At 35.7% G+C, this 19,327-nt stretch overlaps 2 protein-coding genes and 1 non-coding gene across 4 annotated transcripts; 2 read left to right on the forward strand and 1 right to left on the reverse strand.

Annotated features, from left to right (window-relative positions):
* The first annotated feature begins 166 nt into the window (after positions 1 to 166).
* Positions 167 to 13,560, forward strand: LOC101740359 (protein preli-like). 2 transcript variants are annotated; one of them, XM_004924029.4, is made up of 6 exons: positions 167 to 420; positions 794 to 975; positions 1,788 to 1,895; positions 8,420 to 8,525; positions 9,506 to 9,655; positions 10,300 to 13,560. In XM_004924029.4, the coding sequence occupies exons 2-6, from the start codon at positions 884 to 886 to the stop codon at positions 10,453 to 10,455; spliced, it is 612 nt and encodes a 203-aa protein (XP_004924086.1). In that variant the 5' UTR covers positions 167 to 420; positions 794 to 883; the 3' UTR covers positions 10,456 to 13,560. The 2 variants fall into 2 exon arrangements, with proteins under 2 accessions (XP_004924086.1, XP_037876184.1); XM_038020256.2 differs by having other exon boundaries at positions 415 to 638.
* Positions 13,561 to 13,999: 439 nt separating this feature from the next.
* LOC101740225 (probable methyltransferase-like protein 15 homolog) lies at positions 14,000 to 15,767 on the reverse strand. The gene is made up of 3 exons (XM_004924028.5): positions 15,573 to 15,767; positions 15,229 to 15,492; positions 14,000 to 15,169 (listed from the first exon to the last, which is right to left on the reverse strand). Exons 1-3 carry the CDS (start codon positions 15,641 to 15,643, stop codon positions 14,161 to 14,163), a joined length of 1,344 nt encoding a protein of 447 aa, XP_004924085.1. The 5' UTR covers positions 15,644 to 15,767; the 3' UTR covers positions 14,000 to 14,160.
* Positions 15,768 to 19,168: 3,401 nt separating this feature from the next.
* On the forward strand, positions 19,169 to 19,327 carry LOC119630611 (U1 spliceosomal RNA). The gene has a single exon (XR_005246335.1). It is a non-coding gene; the product is annotated as a U1 spliceosomal RNA (small nuclear RNA).

Below are 19,327 nucleotides of genomic sequence, written 5' to 3' on the forward strand. Positions count from 1 at the left end.
AAACTCTAACACAGTGAAAAATTAAGAGACAATGTCGTAAAAAAGGGCTAAAACCAAATAAATTAAAATTAACTTGAAAAAAGCGCCTATTTATTTTGACGTTCCCGCCCTTTTTCCTTTGAGTGTAGATCATAAGCAACAGACTCTCAAATATTCTCTATGCTATTTATTATCAGCCACAGATTATACAATAATATGTAAGCAAACATTTAGTGTATAATCTATGTAAGCAAACACCAATGGACTCTCGAATTATCTGTCAGTAATCAGAATTTTATCGAAAACACCTGAAAATATGAATGATAACACGTGCTCTAACACTATGTTGCACTTTGCTCTTTATATATAGACGTTGAAGTTCGCGAAGGTGATTTCACGTTACACCCGGATTAAATTTCGAAGGAAAAAACCGGCATTCAGGTGCGTTTCTAAGTAACTTCATATATTACTTAGCAAAGTATGTTAAAAACACACTATTTACTAATAGTATCCATGCTAGGACTTCAGACAGACAGACATCTTAGTTATCGGTTTATGTAATTATTTGTGAGTTCAAATATTATTAGTGCAAAAGATTTTTTTCGAATATTTGTTTTTGAGCGGTATTGGTGTTTACATCTGTGCAACCCATCGATAATGTACGTGACAATCATCACAAAGCCTTAGCGGCCAGGGTCAGGCGCCGATCACCGAACACTTCGTATTTTAACTATTGACCTAGTTTTGATTTATGTAATACGATACTTGACAAAGTTTACGAATAACACATTGTAATTTATCATTTATTCTATAGATGTATTGAAAAGATAAGACGTTTTCCTTCTGTTTTGGAATGAAGACCAAATATAATTGAAGTAAAAAGCATTGAAGTCTAAACAGTAAAATGACGAGATATTTCGAAAATACTTCGGTCTTTAACTTCAGTTGGGATCAAGTTGCGCGTGGTTACTGGAGGAGATACCCAAATCCGCAGAGGTTAGTTAAAATGTGTTTAGCAAATATTTTTTAAAGTTTTTTTTTAAATGTTTCATTATGAAAAAAGACAAAGGTGCATCAAGGAAGTTAAAACCGGTATTGTTGTTACTCTGACAAATACCGGTCAGTATTTTTTTTTTAGAACATACTACAGATAGACAAAAGTTCTTTAAATATCATTTGAATGTCAGATATAATTATTGTATGATTTTGAATGCTTTATGTGATTGATTCTTTAGAAGAAAAATTCAATTAAAACTTCCTTTTTTATTTCTTTATTGTTATTTCTTTTCCAATTCTATGTAATTGTCAATTGTTATTGTAATAAATTGATTATTAAATTCAATAAAATTTCAGTATAGTCACTATAAATAAAATTGTTTGTTATTATTTGAAAGAAGATTCTTCAAGCTAGTTTTTAGTGTTAGTAGATATTACTTAAAGAATGCATGCACGGTTGGATAACATCACTATAGGAGTAGTCATGCCACAAACCATGCCTGTATTCTTTTCAATGATGGAATAGTTAGAAATTATTACATTACTGAGAATTCCACCTTATGTTTTGGTTTATGGTAGAACAGCTCACTATGTGGTGTCTATGAGATCCACACTTAACAGCACTTGAGCTTAAATAAGCTGCTAATATAGTAAATCACAATTTACTTAAATGAACTTAACTACTTCATAAAAGCCTATAAAAATATAGTTTATTGTCATGCTCTTTAACAATGTTCTTTTTGACATTCCGAAACAAAATATTATGTATTATGCCTGTAAATTGTATGAACTTAATTTAATGTTTCACCCAGTACTCACGTCCTATCTGAAGATACATGGAGCCGACAAGTTCGCGACGGTTGTCTTTATACAAAGCGGCTCCTGACTAAAACCAACAGAGTTCCAAAATGGGGTGAAAGGTGAGTAGTAATAATATCTGAAGTATTACAAACCAACCAATTCCAACTTTTAAGGCTAAAAAGCTGTCTGTAGTTAATTCAAAATTATGAAGAAATTGCCTTATAGTTATTAAAATTGGTTTTAATTCTTTGCCAATAAACTTCCAAAAATCAAATGACAAATTTTTTATTTTAAAAATACAGAAAGAATGAGTGGCTCATTTTAGTATTTAGCCAATCCATACCATCCTGTATATTAATTATACAAAAATTTCCAACCGGAGATAAACAGAAAAGTTTAAACTTGCCAAATATCTAACATGGGAAAACTCTGTCGAAGAAAGATCTGGTGTTAAGTGATTCAAGTGTGCTGGCTATCAAACCTTTGGCAGACACAAATATTTCTCTGTATATTTGAAATATATTTTTATGACCGACTCACATGATCTAGTAACATTGTTTATAAAAATCAAACCTGCAAAATTGACTAATTTTCATGACTATGACTTATTATTGCCTTATAAAATGTGTTTCTACTACTGGGATATGAGTATATCCGAAATGTGATTGTTAAATCACTTTAAGAAGAAGTTGTTCAATCATGACTTAGATAGAATTGAGTAAATTAGTAATCAAATGCTATAATTTTTTACATTGTATGTAAAAAAACTATTTATTATATTAAGTGAATATTTTGTAAAAAAAATACCATACATAAGTGTTATTTTTCTGCATTATTCTATCTTTCATTTTGTGTACTTGAAATATGCCATAGATTTAAAGACGCACACGGGCAAGCATGTAATGTTTTGTTTATTTAGTAACAAAATAAATTACACTTTGTCAAATAATGTGAATTCTGAGTTAACCTGTAGTCTCCAGGTGGAAAATGCCATCACATTCTGATGTCATTGCTCTCTTAACATTAGATGAACGGTCAAATCGTTAATTTCTCTATGCAAACAATACATTAAAAATATCGTTTTATCATAACCATTAATATATGAAACTCGTTAATTGTTCATTCTGAGTCATGCAAATGTACCACGACGAATGTTGTAAACAGCCTTTCAAGGTTGTACCGCGTACCTCCACAATTAGACATGTTTGTTTGCATTATGAAGAAGCATTGTTGTTGTAATTAAGACCTTGTTCGAGGTTGCAGAGGATTTTAGAATTTCACATTTATCAGGTTGGACTGTTAAAGCTGGTAATTTTTACTGGTGGTATGACCTCTTGAGCGTCCGCACGGGTAGGTACCACCACCCCGCCAATTTCTGCCGTGAAAGCAGTAATGCGTTTCGGTTTGAAGGGTGGGGCAGCCGTTGCAACTATACTGAGACCTTAGAACTATCTCAAGGTGGGTGGCGCATTTACGTTGTAAATAGATGTCTATGAGCTCCAGTATCCATTAAAACCAGGTGGGCTGTGAGCTCGTCCACTCAACGAATCAATAAAAAAAAATAAAGAAAATGTGGGATTTTTAACTTAGTCATGGATATAGCCGGACGGATTCACCCGGGGAATAGGCGGGAGTGCTCTCTGAGTATTACACCAACGTACTGTGATCGTAATTTTTTTATTGCTTACCGATTGGAAGAGCTCTCAACCCACCTGGTGTTAAATGACATTTGCTGATTGTCGAACGTATTAAAAGCAAGTGCGGGTAGGCAGCATCAACTTGCCTGTTTCTGCCCCGAATCAGTCATGCCTTTCCACAACCTCAAAGGACCTCCCGATGAATAAGCGAAATATTTCATGTACATCTAAATATTGTGCTATTTTTAACCACAACAATTAATAATAATGTGACATGTTGATAAACTTATCGGCGGAGTATATCTTATCGTGCCACGTATGTGACTGATACAGCTAATAAACAAAGTGCCAGCTGTGATACGTCATGGCGAAGGAAGGTACTGGAATAACCGCGATCATGTACGATTTCTTCCCGGCAAGTATAGATAGGACATTAGATTTAGTTTAACTCGTTGCCCGAATCTATACAAAAAAATTATTGCCAAGGCCATATGCCGATTCACTTTATTAGAATTCTGGTTCAAATGATTGAAGAAATAGATAATTTAGATTTAAAAAAAAATTCATATAATAATAATAACTGGAAACAAATCGTGCATGGTCATTCGACCCCAATTTAGGAGTCCCTGTGTTATGGGTACCAGAGACTGATAAATATACCTATAAATGTTCAAATATATGTATACCTATGTAGACAATAAACACCCAGACAAAGAGCAAACAAACCTGTTCATCACACAATGTTTGCCCGATGTGGGAATCGAACCCACGACGCTCGACGCAACAGCTGATGTTTAGGTTATGTTAGAGTATGGTTACCGGGGTGCGGACTTTTGGGCCGCGATACCGATCCGGTGGTAGATTCTGTAAAGAACTGCTCTTGCTAGGGTTAGTGTTAGCAAATGCTCTAAGGTTAAGCCCGGGAGCTCACCTAACGGAAAACACGGTCTGTTATTGTGTTGAAATTTATAGTCCATACATGAACGCGTATACCACATGTTGGCGCCGTTGCGATGAGATGTTGGGTGCAAGCCTTATTCGAATAAAAGTGGACTGTATTTAAGATTGGGTTATCAATCGGATTAAAGTTTGCACCATTTTATGGGACCGACAATGATTGTGCGTTTTTTTTCCTACCTATTCTAGTAACCTCGAGGGGTTATTCTAGATTCGCCGAATTAGTTGGTGAGCTCACGGGGCTCAAACCTGGCGATGTTGCTAACACGAACCCTAGCAAGAGCCGTGCTTCACAGAATCTACTACCGGATCGGAAACGCAACCCACTGAGAAGATCCGGTGAGAAACTCAGTGGGCTGTGGGTTAATTTACTCGCCGAGCCCTTCGTCGCAAGCGACAGGTTTGACGAGAACGATGTCCGGTGCTTGGGGTACCTAAAAGCACCGTTAGTGGATCGGAAGGATCCCAAATGACATGTTTTGGGCGACGTCGACTGCTTTCCATTTGGTCCGCAGGATCGGGAATGTAGTTACCGGCGGCGACAACGAGAGGGTTCTCGTGTCGTGCCGCTTTTTCGAAATGACGCACTGATGCTGACTGTAGATACTTACTGATGGATTCTAGGTCCAGGTCGTCGTGGGGGTCGATATTTCTGACGTACCACAGGGCTCCGACGGCTATCCTGCAAAAACGGGATTGAATGATTTCGAAGGGTTTTAAGTTTATGCGGGTATTATTAACACTACGCTTGCTAGGTCATGATGCGTTTTTTCGTTGCTGCACGTCGTTTTATTTCCAAAGTCCACGTCTCTCTCCCGCTTCCGTCGCGGTGAGGAAAATAGGGTTGCTATGTTTCGAACACCACAACATAAATCACACCATATATTAAGAGACCGGAGGCCTTGAGCCTACCAACACTTCATTAATTTATTTTATTGGAGGCACGTCATTGAGATGTAATTTGACGGCATATGCGTTTATCACGTGTATACCAATGTCACATAATTTATCTACTGTTATTATTGACTAGACGTGCCTCGCGGTTTTCCTCGTGTTAAATTAATAATTCAGATACAAATTAACTCGTTACTTTTTCTCGGGATTATTTCGACAATTTGGTCTATTTTGATTACCGGTCGAAATCTAGATCGGTTCATTCGTAAAATCACGAAGCAGCGGACACGCTGACGTCTTTGTTATATCAAATATACCCGGATCATGCTACGTATTAAACCATGTTAATCCAGTTAACCTACTCCTTTTTTTGCGACATTTCAACGGAATCCGTCGAGTCGTTTGGGCATAATTGTATAATCAACATACAAAATTAAACCCTTATAATATTAGTATAGATATGTCGTTTGCTATAAAAAAATATCGAATTTATAGTTTTAATTATGAAAATAATTACTAAAAGCGATTAATAATAATTAAGGTCACACGAAACAGTCGCGGAGAATCGATTAAATGATGATTATTATTTAAAGCATTAAGGGTAGACAGATTAAGGGGTTAAAGTTACAGTCAAATATCATTTAGCGATTTTATTAAGGTGTTTTTATAGTTGACTTATTTAGTCTAGAAAACTTCGTTTGTTTGGCCTTAAATTATTTATTTATGACCTCGATTCCCTCTAAAGCGAAACTATTACCACAAATTTTACTAGGTTTCTAACAGGATGTATTTAAAGGTACCATTATACTTTCGTGATTTAACCTTGCCTTTTGTACTGTCATTATATTGTTTCCGACGTTTCGGATACTTTACAGTTTCCCGGAACGATTAAGAGAGCCGCGCCAATAAAGAAACGAATTTAAAATGGCGGCGGCGATCATGCGCTCTCACTCTAAACTATTGCTGTCTTTCTGCTAAACAAGGGCGGATCCAGCTTTGGCGCCAGGAGGGGGTCACATAGTCGTGGGCAAGTTAAGAACTTATAATTTAATTTTGATAATAGTAGATAATAAATAAATCATGATGTTCTTCAATTAGTCCAAGTTAGTTCAAGTCCTGGAACTAGCTCAGAGGGGGTCATGACCCCCATGACCCTCCCCCCTGGATCCTCCGCTGCTGCTAAAGACACGAAGAAAAAAATATCAGTTCTGACTGTGTTGTTGCGTTCGAGTTTTTTCACCTCCCCCTCTGCCAGGGCATAAAGTAAAGTACATTCTCAATTGTTTTTTTTATATTTTTTTACAATAAACAACTTTTTCTTTCTATATTTCTTTTTATATGTTAACCCTACCATCTGTCAGTGCAGGTACATAGACGCCATTCTCGATTCGTTTCTTTATTGGCGCGGCTTATACATGTCCACAGTTGAATATTGTGCAACTACCGTCTGTTCTTCTAAAAAAATATTTAGACTTTTGCGTTTCATTTGACACACAATGAACTAACAGTATTTTGAGTTCTTGCAGTTTTATCGGTATTTTACAAATGAATAATGCGTTTTACTTGTTTGTGTGGTCGTAAAAACATGATAAGTTTTTAAAAAACCAAGAAAGATTACTAATACTTATCAGTGATGTGTTTTATACAATAGTGTTCACACACACACACACATACACATATAAGCAATGTAACCGATTTCATGACAATGTACGATAATAGATAACAGATCCCCGTGTTTATGTAATGACAGTTATCATTAGTTATAATTGTAATTAATTTAATAAATTCTGTTTCATTATTACTATTAGCATCTCGGTGCGTTGGACAAGCTATAGAAAACAATAGTTCCAATAATGATAGGTTGATTGGTTTTTTATTTATATCTATATTAATATAAATCTACAGTGGTTTTACGGATGTTCCGTTATAACTACTGAACTATGCATCCGATTGACTTGAAACTTGGTATCCATTTAAAAAATACATGTACTTAATAGATAGGCTAATATCTCTATGAGTGTTGGACTCCCTACACGAATTGCGGGGGCGTTAATGATGAGAATCTTTGTGGGGTTGAGAAATAATAATGTTAATTTTAAATGCCCAGCAAAGCGGACGGGTACAGCTAGTTTATTTATAATACTTGAGTGAAAACAGCTTAACGATTTAATTTTGAGCTAGATAACATTTTTTCTCGTCACCGGTCACTAAACACTTCGAACGCGACCACGAAAATGAAAACATACGAAACAATGGATATTGTAAAATTTCATTTTAGAAAATAATATAATTTGTTTTAATTAAGTCATAATACACGATACCTAGAATCGTTGAGAATATTCCACAAAAGTCGAGTCGTGTGTTTCCGCTATCTGACAATGGATGGCGTTGTATTTCTCGAGCGTTCTAGATGCTACTAGATCCTTCGATATTCGTTCGACTATTCGGCGATAGATGGCGTTATTCTGACCGGCGTAACAATATATTACTCGGTTGACATAAACTTAATTCTAAATGATTCGTACCGAAAGCCGAGGAGTTTGTCTATTTTGAATTTTATATAAATGTAAAAGTTTCTATATTCGTGCCCTCTTAATAAACTTGCGTTTATAATTGAATTTCTGTCGTGAACTAGTCGTTTCAACTGGATTAAGGGTCGGTGGAACAGGCACTGTATAAATAAAATACAGGCTTGTATATTGAATATTTGCGATTATTCTAATTTTATTAATTTAAATTACAACTTGCCATTCACGGGGCTAAAAGGCTGGAACGGAAGAGAGGGTTGCCAAGCGCCAAACTTAAAATTAGCAACTCAGAACTTAGGTGTTACCATTACAATATAATTCTAATGTTCATATTTTGATTGAACAGACACCGTGACGCCTGTGCTGCCGAAGGTAACCACTTAACACCAGATGAACTTTGAGCTCATCGAATAATCAACCACATTAATATTTCTGTGCTATGATCATATTTACTTTAAAAGAAACTGTCATACTGATATTACCTTTGCGTATGACCGTCGGTTAACACTTACAATCTGGAATACCATAGTTTTTTTTTTTTTTTTATTCTATACAGTAAGCAGCGTAAGACATTCAAGACCATAGATGACAGTAAAAATATTGTTTTTTTTTTAATTTATGTTTCAGATTTTTCAACTCTAAATCCGTTAAAATAATCGAGGAGAGTGTCGTTGATCCGGAAAAGAAGATTCTCGTAACATACACCAGAAATTTAGGGTACACTAAAGTGATGGTGAGTTTTGTTAATCGTACTAATAATATTATAAACGCAATTCTATAAATGCAATTCTAGTTTTATTATATCTTCAACCTGCAAAAACCATTCAAAATACTGCATTAGGAGTTCCGTATGTGCAATCCCACTAATATTATAAACGCGAAAGTTTGTAAAATTGTATGGATGTATTTTTGTTACTCTTACGCAAAAACTACTGGATGGATTTTAATGAAACTGCAATAATATATCTGACACATCAGAATAACGCATAGGCTATGATTTATGAAGATATAGTGAGAATTGCCCAAAATAAAACGATAAGTGTTAAGGAAGTAGGAATCTACCCTCTTATTTTCATAATCAATAATAAATGACAGCTCCCTTAGCGAAGCGAGGGCGGGTCGCTAGTACTAAATAAATCATATTTACGCAGTGACTGTTTATTCCTCCTCTTCCTCCTTCAGTCGATCGCTCATTGCTGAGCATCGTGATGCGTCCGCCTGTGACGTTTTTAATACGCTTTTATTAGCTTCAGACGTATGTATGTTAGTATGTAACGGAATCTTTGAACATGATTTTGACTCTATTTTACACTATTTTTAATTCAAATTTATTAAAATTTATTTTCTATTTTTTAGTTGGGTTTTCTATAAAAGCGTATCTGTTTAGTTTTTTTAAACTATTATTTATTTTGTAACTTGTAGCCACTTATGTCGGTCAGTGGCATAGTGAAGTGCGTGCCTCAATCTCTTGTCAAGATGCTCGGACACTTGTTTACTCCATCTTTTTTGGCTCTGACCCCCCCGGATCGTCCTCCATCCACTTTACCCGTCACTATGAGTCTCTCCAGTCTCCTCTGTTTACTATCCATGATCTACAATCAACTCTTAAAATCCCTCATCTATGGATCATACATCCGCGGTATTCATATTGCTGCAACCAACAAGCAGTTGGACTCGGCGTTCACTAAATAATAAGAGCGATGTGCATTCCAGAGTGTAGTTGAGAGAGTAGAGTACAGGTCAGCCGGTCCGGGCCAGACCGTGGCCAAGCGCTCGGCGTGGATCGACTCGCAGGTTTTCGGCTTCTCGCGAGCCATACGGGCATTCGGTATCGAAAGGTTCAAGAAGAACTGCTCGCAGATGGTGAGTCCCGTAAAGAATATGAAGCATATCTTCTTTAGCTTCTTTCCAATTTTTTATTTATTGCTTTGATGAGTTGACGAGCTCACAGCCCACCTGGTGTTAAGTGGTTACTGGAGCCCATAGACATCTACAACGCAAATCTGCCACCCACCTTGAGATATAAGTTCTAAGGTCTCAGTATAGTTACAACGGCTGCCCCACCCTTCAAACCGAAACGTATTACTGCTTCACGGCAGAAATAGCAGGGGGCGGTGGTACCTACCCGTGCGGGCTAACAAGAGGTCCTACCACCAGTAATATGGTCCGTCCCCTGATTTGACTGGCGGAACGGGCATGGGCGGATACCGAACTCTCACCCGAACCTTTGATCTGAAGGTAAGACACTACAGAACTTCAAGCTCGTGTCTCGAGGCTCTGGTATTCACATCGTGACGTCAACGAGCAGTTGTTTTTGGTTCGTTGCATTAGAAAGAAAAAAAAAACGTTTCAAACAAAAGAGATATGTCTCTTGAATTTTTGCTTGCATTTTCATGGTTCGATATTTTCGAGTGTTAAATGCTAGCCAGCTGATTCCAGTTGGTCAGTTTGGGAACGGTAGTAGCACGTACACAGTGCAATAATGTCGTATGACGGGCTCCACGCAGGCGAGCGGGTTCAACCACGTCCTGCACAGCATGTACCCGCGGCCCGCGAGCCCCGCCTCCGGCATGGCCCTGTCTCTGAAGGAGATGCGCGAGGCGGCCGCCGCGGCCACGGACCGCGCCAAGGCCAACGTGCTCTCGTCCGTGCAGAGGACGTAGCCCGAAGACGCCGACGCGCGCTAGAGCGTAGGCCCGCAGTGACCCTGGCCAGATGCTCGACAGTTTGCGTTTGAGGGTAGTTAAGTATTGAACGTTCATGTTCACGATACCAATGAAAATTGTGAATATCATCTGTGAAAGCTTACTGAACTTCACGACCACAACTTTTGTGGTGTGTTAAATGTTAATGATAGCGGCTTTCTCTTGTGCTGTGGCGAGCCCGCAATGTATACTGTTTTACAACGTTTCGAATGTTGAGAGTCCCGTATTTATTTGGAAACTACCCTCCTAATTTTTTTTGTAATTGCCACTTCGTTTTTACAAAACCATGATAGAAACACGTTTAGACTGTAATTAAATGTATTATAGTTGAAGTAATTACAGTAATTTTATGTAAAAAAAATATAACCATAACGTGAAAATAAATTAAATAAATTTCATACTAAAAATATGGTTACTGTTTTGAAAAGTTGTGAAAAAAGTTGTTTTCAATGTGGGCACAGACGTGTCGTCCAAACATGTGCTAACAGTATATACACACCTTTACGTAAAGAACACGCAGAGAATTCGGGAGTCCGTCATATCTCGCAGGATCCTTGAAAACGTAACTTGTCATGTCTCTGACATTGTCGTTGTGTAATTCCCATATATCTCACCTATGGTCGACATTGTATCATTTAAAAATTACATTATGCAAAAATTCATGCAAAACTAAAACATTCTAAATAATAATAAAAATTAATGCTATTTACGCGGATTATTTCTGTACCACAATTATCACAAAACATGATCCTCTGTCTTCCTCATTTGTAATCGTGGCTGTAAATTATGAAGTCATTTTCTTCAACTTCATGAGCCGTATAGACAATTTATAACCTCAAACAAGAGTGCAATAATGTATTTGAATCATACGATTCCCTTACGATATAACGTTATTAGTTTCGATATAATTTCACACGGTTCCATTATTGGGAGCTTGCTTTTCCACATTAATATTAATATATGAACTCTTTAATGTACATAACAAGAAATGTAAAGTATGTTATGTAATAATAATAAACTGATTAATTATTAAAAATATAATAAACTGATTGCAGCGATATCGCTATTTAAATATTTACGTATTAATTGCCACTGCCGTAATATGGCATTTGAAAAAAATAAAAAAATGCCAACGCTACCTGTACCTTTCGGCCACATTCCAGCGTGTGGAGTGTTTGAATTAATTGCTACATGTTTCTACATGCACACATTATAAGTTGTTTTTTTTTGTTTGATTTAAAATCAATTTTTATCCGCGCATTTTAAATAATAGTAAAGAATTTTATTGAGTAGATTGAAGTAACAATTAAAATTGTCATATTAAGTTGTAAGACAGGTGTTCGTTAATTTGCTTACTACATTGTATAGCGGTGTTCTGCTGAGTTCATTGTGTAGCATATTTTAAAATAATTTCCTTTTTTCTGAGCAAATTTAAATTTTATTTTGAGCGATTTGCTGTATTTCTTGGCTATCTTTTAATAAGCGAATAAAATAAAAATATTAACCGGTCGGTGTATTCGACTCATTCTGATTTTTTGGTATAAATTCGATAATATAACGTCCTATATAAATAATACTCTAACTTCTGTAATGTATTACTCTATAATGTAAAGATTGTTAGATTTTAGCTGCAATCCAAGGTTTTTAAAACATACTTGATTGAGGATGCGATGACATTTGTTTTATGAAACCGAAATTTTTTTTCATTAAATAATTGCTAATTTTTGTTCAATAATTTATTTCCTTTATTAAAAAGGTCTCATATTACTTGGAAATAAATTGCCACACCATTGTGCCTAATTTATAAAGAACAAAATTAGGAAAAACAATTTACAAAATAATTTACATATTTTAAAAGTATATTGTTGCATAATAATTATTAATTTATAGTAAAAATATATTTTTATATTAATATAGTAAAATGTCTAAACATGTCATATATGTATCAATTTTTTTTCAATCAGGCATAATAATCCATATTATTATATTGCATCGCGATGAACGTTTTTAGTTCTAGGTCCAAATTGTAATTTGATTTGTAGTTTAGACTTTAATTCATAAGTCATTGAGAAGACCCGATTCATAGACAAAATGGTTTTAAATATGGAATATTAAAGAAATATATTTTCTGCAGTTAGGAGTGGTTGGCCCTAGTTCTGTGTTGACATAGAGATTGCTATGAATAAATGTGTAAAAGGTTAGTGACCTCGAAGTAAACAAAATTCAATTTAATTCAATATATTTACATAAATCAATGTTTACTTACTTGTGTTACTTGAGAAATAACGAGGTTACCACAGCATTTTACTTCAAATTTAGTGAGAGTAGGTTTACACTAATTTAGAATCAAAGAACTTTTCTTATTGTCTACAGCTAACAATCATAACCACCATTATTAAATAGATAAATAATCAGGGCAAATCAAACAAGGTCACCTGCCCCAAACTAGGATTCACTGTACTATCAGAACCAGGATATATAGTAAACACAGATATAAAGAGGAAACAAAAGCTGTTCATGATATAAATGTTTGCCTGATACGGGAATAGCTTGCTGGGAAGCGTACTACTATTATAAACAGCCAGGGGCGTCACTGTCTTTAAAATATTGTATAACAATACATGGAGAGACAGGAACGCTCTGAGTTATAGAGAACAATAAAATCATATTGTCTATAAATAGTCTGATTAATAAAATTATTGTATTTAAATATATTTCGGCCTATCTGGAGAATCAAGTTGAAATTTTATAATAATTATAAATGTAAAATTCTGTTGTGTGTTAATACATAGAAATTATAAGCAGATTGCTAATAGTAATGTTATTATTGTAAATATTGTCTAGTCTGATTAAAATTGTAGTTGGAGATATATTTTAACATAATTGCATTTTAGATCCTTTAGTGTTTGTTACTGAGGATTGATAAAGTTAACATTTTAAATAATAGGTGTAGCAATATAATTTAATGTTATGGAAATGAGACAGAAACAATTGGCTCTAGTTTCAAATAGTAGTATTAAATTATATTTCACTTGTAAGATCAATAAAGGATACTTGCGTAAACAGTGTTTTATTTGACTTTGCAGTTGTGATTACCTTGATGTCTATATTTATATACATATGTGTATATTCATATTTGATGAACAATTTAAATCCATAAAAAAACAAATATTGTATATCATTTGTTAAAATCATTACTGGTACTGGAGGAGGGTGATTTTTATACTACAGCTAGTGACGAAGGAAAAACTTGCATGCTAGTGTATATACATGAAATCTCATAAAATTTACAAAATGCATTGAAGTAAGTAATAACAACCAGAAGATACATACAGGTTTGCCTTAATGAGCACTAAACAGTGTTGCCATGTAGAGCACAATTTTATCTCATATTGTCAATCTACTTTTGCAACAATCAACCAGGAGGCCAGATGAATATGGTTTTCTATTATCCCAGCCCTTCTCCATATTGTGAGCATATAAAACTAAAAAGTTAAACAAGTTATATGAAAACAATTTTATTTTGTTTATTATAAATAGCTACATATATACTACATACTAGAATTAATGTTTCAGTGCCTAATTTGTACATGTTGAATGCATAAGAGTCACCTCCAACACTTTTTAGTCAACTGTAATAAATGTCTATTCTTTCATAATCTCTCATTTTATTTTAATTGCAGCTCGTAGCCTGGCACTTCTGCTTCTAGGATTACTTTCGACTTCTTCATCTGTGGGCACGTCAACATGTTTATTTAAAGCCCTCCAAGGTGTATCCAAAAATTCTTCAATTGTACTTTTATCTTGCACTAAAGTTGGGTTCAAGTACCGCAATGGCACTGGGTTGGCTACTTCATTGATTATGTTGCCAGCGATATGCCTTTTTACAATTGTATCTTCTAATGAATGGAAGCTTATTGTAACTAATCTACCATTAATTTTTAAATAATATTTTGACAACACCATGCCATAATTGATTTCATTTAACTCATTGTTCACAAATATACGTAATGCTTGGAAGACCTTTGTGGCATTTGACTGAGGTCTTTGTAGTTTATCCAGTCTGATCTCATCAGGGCAGCATGAATTAACTAAGTCAACTAATTCTTCGGTTGTTTCAATATTTTTAATCATATATCGAGCTTGTAATATAGTTTGTGCTATTTTCGCGGCTTTCTTTTCTTCTCCATATATTTTGAATATTTTATATAGTTCTTGTTCACTTGCTGTAGCCAAGACTTCTCTAGCAGATATTTGATTAGGGTCCCTGCCGGCATCCATTCTCATATCTAAATAACCATTTTTATTTATTGAAAAACCTCTTTCAGCTGTTTCTAATTGCATTGATGAACAACCAAAGTCAAATAATATCCCATCTATGGAAGATTGTGTAATTTCATTAGCTTTTAACAAGGAAGGCAGTTCACTGAATCTTCCTAGCAAAGGGATCACTCTATTAGGATATTCTTTTGCTAAATTCTTTGCTTTTTCATATGCAACAGGATCTCTATCTAAGGTAATTAATTTACAGTTAGCAGATTCCAGAATTTTTCTGGAATGTCCTCCAGCGCCAAATGTCATGTCTACATACAATTCACCATCTTGAGGTTTTAAGTATTTCAATGCCTCATTTAACATTACTGGTGTATGATCTTTATATTTGACATATTCTGTGCAATATGTCCGCCTGAATACCGTGCGTATGAAATGCCTGAAAATCATTTCTAAGATCTTCCTAAAAATTTTCGGAAAAATCCTTTATTTTGTTCCTTCAGATATGCGAGTACCTCGTTTGATAGGATCAGGTTACACTCCTCAGTACTCAAACCAGTAGCTGTACTAGATTTGGTTCTCTTATATTTATTTCTGTAATGATTGTCGGCCAGTCGGTTTAGCGCCTGATATTGGCGATTACAGTATTCAGAATCTAAATTATGCTTCTCTGGCGATTCAAAAACAAATTTAACTCTATCCCTGATGAACTTACCAAGGTCTCTGTCAATGAATTTATAGGAAAGTAATTATTATTTCTGTGTATTTCATAATCTATTGTGTAATCTAATTTGTAGACTTACCTGTCTCCTTTAGTTACATCCAATGGCCATTTAGCTATGAGTTTGATAAATTTCTTATATTGAGTTGTCATAGCTATATATTTTTATTTCATTTTAATCGTTTATTATTTTTTTATTAAGCACAATTTGACTGAACAATCTCAAGAATTTATTTACTTTTGAGGTTACTAATTTCTGACATTGACGTTCGACTGTACAGTGATTTCAAATTTCAACTTTCAAGTTTCCTAAATTATAAAAGCGAAAGGTTTTAGCCGCGCAGCTTTTTATTTCTTCAATATTCTCTAATGTTGGAGTGAATTAAGTAAATATTGCGTAATGATTTTGTCATTTTGTTAAAACCCTTCTGATGTTTCTTTTGTTGCCATGTTGTTAAAAAAATGAACCCTGTGGTTGATAGAAAACAGTAGTTAACAACGACGAATTAAAGGTAGTGGTAAAATTAATTAAAATGGAAGCTGACGTTACCCAATCTACCATTAAGTTAGCAGCAGCCTTTAACGTTAGCATCAAAATATTATTGGTCCACTTGCATTGAATTCGCAAGGTAAAAAAACTTGATAAGTGGGTATTGCACGAACTGAACGATTGGCAGCGCGAGGAACGCGTTATAGTCTCATAATTTAATTCTATGGTTACAGTTTGCCTTACGTTGCTTATCAGAGACTTAAGTGTATTATCTATGTCAGAGATAGAAACGAAGGGACTTTGAACATGAAAAATGTATTATTTTTGAGAATCGTAAGCAGTTATCATGATAGTTAGGTTCAGCACTTAAGCAACGCTCCAAATGAAAACTATACCCTAAAAAAGATATGGTCACTGTTTGGTGGTCTACTACCGGTATAATTCATCACAAAGTTAGGAAGCCAAATGGTCATTCAATCAGACCAATACCAATACGTTGTTCCTACACGACAAGGCTCGAACTCATACCGCACTACAGAGGGTCACTAAGAAGAAGTTTTGCGTCGTCCATCGTAATCACCAGACGTTGCGCCGGTAGATTTCTACTTTGTCCAAAGTTTGAAAAACTTCTTGGTCTTTGAAGGTTTATTGGCTCCCGCACACTTGACTTCTTCAAGAAGAGCATTGAAAAATTATTACTGCGCAGGAAGAGATTCACTAATATCACGTGTATGTTTTGATTGATAGAAATACATAAATATTTATAAGAACTAGACTTTAATTATACTTTAATAGACTATGCTCAACAGCAATAATATTATTGTATTATATAATATTATGGTATTATTTACTGGTGGTAGGACCTCTTGAGAGTCCGCGCGGGTAGGTACCACTACCCTGCCTATTTCTGCCGTAAAGCAGTAATGTGTTTCGGTTTGAAGGGTGGGGCAGCCGTTGTAATTATACTTGAGACCTCAGAACTTATATCTCAAGGTGGGTGGCGCATTAACGTTGTAGATTTCTATGGGCTCCAGTAACCACTTACCACCAGGTGGGCTGTGAGATCGTCCATCCATCTAAGCAATAAAGAAAATCTACTGTATTAATATTAAACGGGAACTTTACAGGCAGAGACATGTTTTCAAGTTTGTTCGCGTGGTATACCTAGAGCAGGAACATTGAAGCCCACGGTGGCTGGTTTGGACTCTTTCATTGCCGTGTAGATTAACGAGCATGTCACTTACATGACGATGAATGGTCACCGTCGCTCGTGGATATTAGCAATACCAAGGGCACACTTTCCAAAGAACACTTTCCAAGGTCAAGAGACTTTATTTAAACCTCGTTTCGAAGAAGGACGTGAGGGGACGACAGCCGAAAATTGCAGAATGTTCTCGATCATGAGGTGCTTCACGTGCTGAAGTTCATCTCACTGCGTCAAAGATTTGTGTAACAAAGATAAAAAGAAAATGGCAGACGACAAGCCCGGGCTATGATAGGTCAGTGAATCACTGTTTAATTATCTGTCGGTAAAAATGGGTTTTCGATAAGAATCGTGAGTATTCAGATAATGCGGACAGAAGCATATAGGCAGGCTTCCATTCTCGGTTGTTTTAGGCATTTCAAGTACCGACCACCGTTCTCATCAAACCCGTCGAAGGCAACAAAGGATTCGTCGTGCCACTTAACCGAGAGACACAGACCATTGACTTTCTCGCCGGATCTTCTCAGTGGGTCGCGTTTCCGATCCGGTGATAGATTCAGCAAAACACTGCTTTCGCTAGGGCAGATGCTAGCAAGTTTCTCAGATTGAGCAACGTAAGCTCGCCTAAATATTCGGCATGTAAATTTTATTTATTAGTTTTTAATTGCTTAGGTGGGTAGACGAGCCCCCGGCTCACCTGGTGTTAAGTAGCTACCTTAGCCCATATACATCTACAACGTAAATGCCGCCATCTACCTTGAGATGTAAGTTCTAATGAAGGTCTCAGTATAGTTACAATAATTGTGAAACTATTGAAGTGAAACTTCCTTATCGGCGTTGGAAAAAAATTTACCGTCACATTTTTCGGTTACGCGTCACATTTTTCCGTTACGCGCCATCTGTTTTGTATTCATGTCTATGATAATAAAATCCTTTTGTTTAAACTTTATCTAATTTAACTTTATTTAACCAATTTCTAGAAAGTTGCATGTAGATCATTTTTCGAAAAATAAGGCTATAAATAAGTTTCACTTCTTACGTGTGTACACTAGTACACGCACACATTTTTTATTGTTTATCTTTCTTCCGCATATAATATTACCAGCTGTTATCTGCGGCTACGCCCAAAGGGTCAAGAGAAAGTGTCAAGGGAAATTGTTACTTAATTTTTCTAAAGTGCCACGTAATTTAGCTAAGGAGAGTAATAAAACAGTTTCCTGCGGGAATGAGATGTTTTTTGGGATAAATGGCAGCCTATGCCAGTCTCCTGACCTATAATGAAATCTCTAAAAAATCACGTCAATCCGTTGATACGATTCGACCTGAAAGAAGGACAAACAAACATAGTTTAACAATTATTGTAACTATACTGAGACCTTAGAACTCAAGGTGGGTGGCACTGGGTGGCGCATTTACGTTGTGGATGTCTATGGGCTCCAGTAACCTCTTAACACTAGGTGGGCTCTGAGCTCGTCCACCAATCTAATATATATTGTGAGTAAATAATAGGTATGTACACTTTTTATTTATTTATTTTTATTGCCCTTGTAGGCAGACGAGCGTTCGAGCACCCATGGACTTCAGCAATGCCAGGGGCAGAGCCATGCCGCTACCTACTGCATAAGTAGTACGGATAAGTAGTACGGATTCAATTTCAATTCGTTTTGTAGTTTGTTGTCTTTGAACTTCGTGTTACGAATTTAAAATTACTAGCACAGTGGTCGAATAAGAAAATAAACAAATACTATGCATGTGTATGTGTGTTAAATACATGGTAGAGTGTGTAATGTATTTTTGGAACGAAGTTCCTTATGGGACGATGCGGAGTGGTACACTAACCGGGAAAAAACGTTCGTAACGTAAGATGTTTTCTATTTAGTTTGTTATCAGCAGATGCCGCTGGACGTAAATTAAACAATTCCTGAATCGCGGCGACGAGATGTTACACAGTTAATAGACGTTCTCGTATTTCTCTTGCCAAATCATACTTACCTAGCGTAGGGGATACCGTGATCATGCAGGCGGTTCCCCCAGGGCGAGGCTGCTCCATTGCACCACGGAGTGGTTGACCCTTGTGATTATTTTTAATTTTATCAATAAAAAAATCATAAAAAAAATGTATACACGAATAATTATTTTCTTT

Source organism: Bombyx mori, chromosome 25 (genome assembly GCF_030269925.1).
Source record: "Bombyx mori chromosome 25, ASM3026992v2".
NCBI classification, from domain to species: domain Eukaryota; kingdom Metazoa; phylum Arthropoda; class Insecta; order Lepidoptera; family Bombycidae; genus Bombyx; species Bombyx mori.